The 6,439-nt window shown below is 57.8% G+C and overlaps 1 protein-coding gene across 1 annotated transcript; it reads left to right on the forward strand.

The window, feature by feature from the left end:
- The first annotated feature begins 4,584 nt into the window (after window positions 1–4,584).
- On the forward strand, window positions 4,585–5,819 carry P2ry1 (purinergic receptor P2Y1). The gene has a single exon (XM_090328375.1). It carries the CDS (start codon window positions 4,680–4,682, stop codon window positions 5,817–5,819), a length of 1,140 nt encoding a protein of 379 aa, XP_090184501.1. The 5' UTR covers window positions 4,585–4,679.
- The last annotated feature ends 620 nt before the right edge of the window (window positions 5,820–6,439 follow it).

Raw genomic sequence — 6,439 nt, forward strand, 5'->3', positions numbered from 1 at the left:
ACAGGCTTTGTTTGTTATGCCCAAATGTCTGTTTCTCAAGAGGCATCCATGCAGATAAACACAGAGAGCACATACTAACAATTATACTGCTGACAACGACAGCTCACAACCATTCTGTGCTGGACACAGTCTGAATGCCTCTCGTCTCTTGTCACAATAACCACGTGACTCAGGTGTTTGTTGTTGGACAGAGCAAAACAGATTCAGAAGTGTACCTGGGACACTGCTTCTAAATGGCTGCAAATGGCTTCTGAACCCCGTTCTGTCTTCCTCAGGGGCTCATGCTCAACCAGGAGTTGGGGCAGAAGCAGCATCTAACCAGCTCAAGTCACAGGGGGTGGCACCACTGAAACTCTTAAGCCCTGAAGGTGCATTAGTTTTGCATAGGAGCAGCCAACAACTTTTTTAGTCTTTTTAAGTTGGTGCAGCAAAACAATGACCACATGACGTTTTCTTACTCTGCGGCAGTTGCTAGAGGAGCTTGGACCAAGCTTGGGGCTTGGGCCCCACCCCGAGGGGCTGCAATTGCCAGCTGAGGAGAGTCTACCTGGGGCTAAGTTGAGAGATTCAAAGTCGTTAGTCACTACACACTGAAGAAGGTGGTATTTTGCTTACTGTTAACATTACCATAATCCCTAAAATAATATTCACTTTGTATCAGGCATCTAGAACTGAGGCTGAAAGGCGCAAAGAAGTAAAATGAATTTGAGATTCTGAGGTCTTGCTGAGCCCTACATGGAAAACATGAAAGATATCCAGAAACAGGTGACCCTTTCCCAGCCTAAAGCCTTGCCTAGGCTCAACTTTGGGACTTTTCCAATTAAAATTTACCTGATTACATTTGTTTCATTTTTCTATAGATAAGGGATTGGGCTGTTCCCCCTTAGTCTACTGACTCATCTGATTCTTCGTTTGGCTAACAGTAGATGATTCTAGAAGAATATCTAGTTTGCCTTCCTGAAAGAAGATGGACTGGGGCTATCCGATGCCTTGGGCTTTCATGCAAGAATGTAAGCAGGAAGGAGCACCAGAGGCATATATAGAACAAAAGTCCCTCTCACCCGCTCAAAGTGGGTGCCACCGGGAGACACACCAACAGCTATGGGTGAGGGCCCCTGCTCCACACTCCCCTTCTCCTTTCAGTGCAGGGTGAGCCTGCCTGCTCTAGGTCCCTGACCCCTGTTGAAGTCCTGCAGCAGTGAACTTCGGACTCCAGTGTGATTGGCAGGAGCAGCTGGGCCTCCAGGACAGGAATGTCCCGCCCTTCTTCCAGGTCTCCCACTTTTCAATTCCCGTTCAGTCCCTCCAGTCTTCTCTCATCCTCTAACAGAGGACATCAGCTGAGACGTCCTTACACTGCTTCTTCTCCAGTCTCTTTCTCCAATGTTCCCTGAGGAGACAGGGAGGGTGGTCTCTTTCTGAAGGTGTGTGCCCCCAGTCACCGAGCCTCAGCTGTGACACTCGCCAAGAGTGTCCAGATCTGCCCCTGTAGGGCAGGCATGGCCTCTTCTGACTTGAAATAGCCTAACACTGTGTAAGTCAGGGGCTCGCTTTTGATTTGGCTCCTAGAATAAGGATTTGCATTGAGGTGTGGCATTTATCTACATGAAAATTAAAAGCCTGACATTAATTAGGCTTTTCTGCTGTCTCTTTTAGAAGTTTTCACTGTCTTCCTATACTCAGTCCTTCTTAGTGTTTCTGCTATTTTAAAGAAGGTGATTTTAAAAAGGTTTTTGTAATGATATCAATGATGATTTGTGAAAATACAAGCAGGACAGTCTGTTGATGAGTCCAGCAGCTAAACAAAGCTGACCTCCAGACTTTCCTTTTCAGATTGTATATGAGTTGTGGGCAATTTTTACAAAGCCAATATAGGAAAGTAAAACATTGGGTAAGCTTCTATACTACTCTTCTGATTCTCTGCCCTTGGTCAGCACATTCAATCCGGACAGATATCTGAGGACTTGCTTCCTGCGTGCAACCTGAACAGGCACGAAGAGCACACTTCTGTCAGTGCGCAGCCTGGAACCTCTTTGTGTCTCATCACAGGACAGGGAGTATGTGTTCATGGGCTTCAAAGGGAGATGAGCTAAGTTTAAACCCTGGTTCTAGTGTGTGACTATGGACATTACTTCCCTGTGCCATAGAACCACCACTTCTACAACAGAGATGAGATCCTCAACTTGTCAAGGAGAGCTTCAAGGACAGAAAAGCAAAAGATGCTTATTTTTTTAGGATGCACCGTGCCGAGTCGGGGGATACAGCCATTACGATGGCTATGTTATATGCTGTTATGGATAGCTATGTACAGGTGGGCGTATGCTGTGGATGAAACTGGAAGCACCCTGAAGACAGAGTGAAATGTCATTACTTTCCTTTCTTTCATCAATCATACCAGCACACTTAGAGCCAATGACAGAGAAAACCAAAATAACCTTATTTAACCAAGGCTTGTGGTATAGAAACTCTGGGAAATGGGCAAGTTTTGGCCTAGTGAGGTCTGATGGAGAATCAACAGCATGTAGAAAGATACTGGATGGAGGGGGAAATCCACAGTTCTCAGCTTGGATTCCTCCTGGCCTCTCTATCCTTTCTTCCTCCTGGCTCTCATGCAGATTCCTCTGCAGCAAAGGTATGTTCAGGGGAGGAGGGCGGGAGGGAGAGAGCTATCTAGGTCTGGTGGCACGCTTTAAGGAGGCACACTTACATGTGTGTGTGTGCCCTGGGGCTTGAACTCAGGACCTGAACGCTGTCCCTGCACTTTTCTTTGTTCAAGGTTGGAGCTCTATCACTTGAGGCACAGCTCCACTTTCCGTTTTCTGGTGGTTAACTGGAGATGAGAGTCTCACAGACTTTCCTACCTGGGCTAGGCTGGCCTCTAACTGCGATCCTCAGATCTCAGCTTCCTGAGTAGTTAGTACTACAGGTGTGAGTCATGGTGCTTGGCACCCTCCAAGTATTTTTAAGGGTTCACTTACCAAGTAACCTTGGGACCAGAAAGAATCGGTAGAGTACATATTTTGTGGGTGTTTCATCTTTGGATTGCTTATCCTCCAAGAGAGAAGCCTGTGTTAGTATGTTACAGAAAACAGATCGCATGAAGTCCATTTAAACATATCCCAGACGGTAATCAGTTTATAATTAAACTTTTCTTTTGTAATGCATCACTTAATGTTTCAATTCATTTGAGAAAAGGATTTTCCATAAACGTAGTAATTGAGGGAGTCCCACTCTACATTTTCAGGGTACTTTCCACAGGCAATGGCAACTGATCGGTTTAATTCAAAGAAATAAGATTGGTAATAAAAATCCCTAACCACAGAGGAATCGTGTTGGAGATGCAATTGCGTTTTCTCTCTGCATAGCTGAATGTAAACTCCAGCTCCTCTCAAGACTTGGCCTGGGGGTCGCTTTCCACGCAGTTTCTGGTCTTTGGTGAGCCTCGGAGGCGGGAGGGCTCTGTCCTGCGCGGGGCTCGGCGAGCTCGGCGGCCCGGCCATCACTGTCCCTTCCGGAAACCCTACCCGAGGCTCCGGCGAGGGCGCGGGGCTCTGCACTGGTTCATGAGGAGAAGCAGTCAGTGATGGTACGGGGGCTCGGCCGGGGGGCGGCCAAGCGCCGCGCGCGCGTCTCGGGGCCCTAGGCCTGGGGCTGCGGGTCCGGCGAAGGCGCCCGAGAGCGGGCGGGCGGGAGCTGCAGAGTCTCAGCGCCCGAAGTCCAGCGGGCCTCTTTCCTGCATGTCCGCAGCTCCCTTAGGCTGTAGAAGAACCGGGGGGAGAGGAGACGCCGATCGACCATCCACGGGCGGCCTCGCGTCCCCACGACCCGGCCGGCGCGCTGGGCCGGGCGCAGCGGGGACCGCCCGCACCCTCCCGGGCCCCCCGCCCTCGCGGGCCCTCCGACGCTCCCGGGACCTGGCTGCCTCCTGGAGACCCCGCGCCCCTCGGGGACGGCGCCCGGCGCGGGGGGGGGGACGATGGGGGCGGGCGCGGGCACGCCCTCCTCCCGCGGGACGCGGACTTGGGGCGCGCAGGCTCCGCCCACTCTAGCCGGGCTCCGGGCGCCGCACCCGCCCCGGCTCTGAGAGCCCCGCCACGGCCTCGCCGAGAGCCCGGCCCAGGACCGCGGCGCGGGGCGGGAGGGGCCTCGGGGCGGGCGCGGGGCGGAGCGCGGGGCGGAGCTCGGGGCGGGAGCGGCTGGCGGAGGCGGTGCGGCGGGCGCCCGGCTTCCAGCCCCGGCTCCCCGGGTCAGCGGGAGGACGGCGCTCGAGCCCAGTTGACCTTCGGGCGGAGGAGGCGGGCAGCGCCCTCCGCGCGGCCAGGCGAGCCGGGCTGGACCCCCGCCGGTCGCGGGCCCCCGGGAGGCGCGGCCGGAAAGTTGGTGGCCTCGCTCTGCGCGCCCTCCGCGGCGTAACCCCGGCGCCTCCGGCTCGGCCGCCCCCCGCCCCAGGCCGGGCTCGGGCGCGCGCCCGGGGCGGATTTCATGGCCCCCGGAGGCCGCGCGGCCGCAGCCGGCGAGGGTGAGCCCCGCGCGCCCGGTCCCGCGGCGGCGCCCGGCTCCCCGCCCTTCCCGCGCGCCCGCCTCTCCCATGCTGCCCGCTCTCCGGGGCGCCGCCGCCCTCCCGCCGCCGCCGCCGCCCGCCCCTCGGAGCCGCTGCCCGGGCTGCGGAAAAGGAAAGCATGACCACGGTGCCCCCGTGGCCGTCGGTCCCGAACGGGACGGACGCCGGCTTCCTGGGCGGCCCGGCCTCGTCCTGGGGCAACGGCTCGGCCGCGCCCCCCGCCGCGTTCAAGTGCGCGCTCACCAAGACCGGCTTCCAGTTCTACTACCTGCCGGCCGTGTACATCCTGGTGTCGGTCGTGGGCCTCGTGGGCAACAGCGTGGCCATCTGGATGTTCCTGTGCCACATGCGGCCGTGGAGCGGCATCTCGGTGTACATGTTCAACCTGGCGCTGGCCGACTTCTTGTACGTGCTCACTCTGCCGGCCCTGGTCTTCTACTACTTCAATAAGACCGACTGGGTGTTCGGGGACGCCATGTGCCGGCTGCAGCGCTTCATCTTCCACCTGAACCTGTACGGCAGCATCCTCTTCCTCACCTGCATCAGCGCGCACCGCTACAGCGGCGTGGTGCACCCGCTGCAGTCGCTGGGCCGGCTCAAGAAGAGGAACGCCGTGTACGTCAGCGCGCTGGTGTGGCTGCTGGTGGCCGTGGCCATCGCGCCCATCCTCTTCTATTCGGGCACCGGCGTGCGCGGGAACCGGACGATCACCTGCTACGACACCACCTCCGACGAGCACCTGCGCAGCTACTTCGTCTACAGCCTGTGCACCACCGTGGCCATGTTCTGCGTCCCGCTCGTGCTCATCCTGGCCTGCTACGGCGGCATCGTGCGCGCCCTGGTGCACAACGACCTGGACGACTCGCCGCTCCGGAGGAAGTCCGTCTACCTGGTCGTCATCGTGCTCACCGTCTTCGCCGTCTCCTATGTCCCTTTCCACGTGATGAAGACCATGAACCTGCGCGCCCGGCTGGACTTCCAGTCCCCGGAGATGTGCGCCTTCAACGACCGCGTGTACGCCACCTACCAGGTGACCCGCGGGCTGGCCAGCCTCAACAGCTGCGTGGACCCCATTCTGTACTTCCAGGCGCTCGGTAGACGAGACCGGCAGGAGAGGCAAACGGAGAAGTCTCTAAATGTGCCCAGTTCTACGGCGTCTGCGGTCTTCTGCGGACGCACGTTCCGGCGCCCCCGCCCCCAGGGACCCAGTCCCCAGTCCCGAGCCCCGCTCGCCCCGCGCGGGCTCCCGGGAGAGTAGGGCCTCTCCGGGAGCCGCGCGGGGCGAGCGGGGCTCGGGACTGGGGACTGGGTCCTGGGGCGGGGGCGCCGGAACGTGGTCCGCAGAAGACGCAGACGCCGTAGAACTGGGCACATTTAGAGACTTTGTTTGCTCTCCTGCGGTCTGTCTACCGAGCGCCTGGGGCTCGGTGTGAAGTCTGCCCTGTCTTCTGCAGGTCACGCTCAGCAGCCGCTCCACGCGGAGTGAACTGCACAGGGACTTTTCAGAGCTGTGTTGTGGGTGCTATCAGGGATTCCTCCGAGGAAGTTCACCCGCTGAAGTCTGGGAGCCCTGGCTCCTCGAAGCCCTTGTTGCTTTCAGAGGTTCATTAGGGCAGGGGCAAGCCAAAACCCCTGTTCTCGCAAGGCCGACTGTCGCCCTGTAGCCCTAGGATCTGGGCATCCGGCTGGGCTCCCGTCTAGATCGTAGCGCACCGTTTGTTTGAGGCTGGTGAATAGAAACAGCCTGGGAAGGGAGGCTCTTCCAGTCACTTCTGGGGGGCCACTCAGTCCTCGCGAGGTGTCGGGAGTCTGATTGTTGCTTCCCGGGTAGACACAGACTGCGCCCCGCCAGGCTTCCTGCACCTGCAGCCTTTCCCT

Source organism: Megascapheus bottae, chromosome 1 (assembly GCF_031878675.1).
Source record: "Megascapheus bottae isolate mThoBot1 chromosome 1, mThoBot2.hap1, whole genome shotgun sequence".
NCBI lineage: Eukaryota > Metazoa > Chordata > Mammalia > Rodentia > Geomyidae > Megascapheus > Megascapheus bottae.

What these genes read in the sequence shown, in the direction of transcription:
- P2ry1 (XM_090328375.1), top strand. Translation starts at nt 4,680, where the DNA reads ATGACCACGGTGCCCCCGTGGCCGTCGGTCCCGAACGGGACGGACGCC.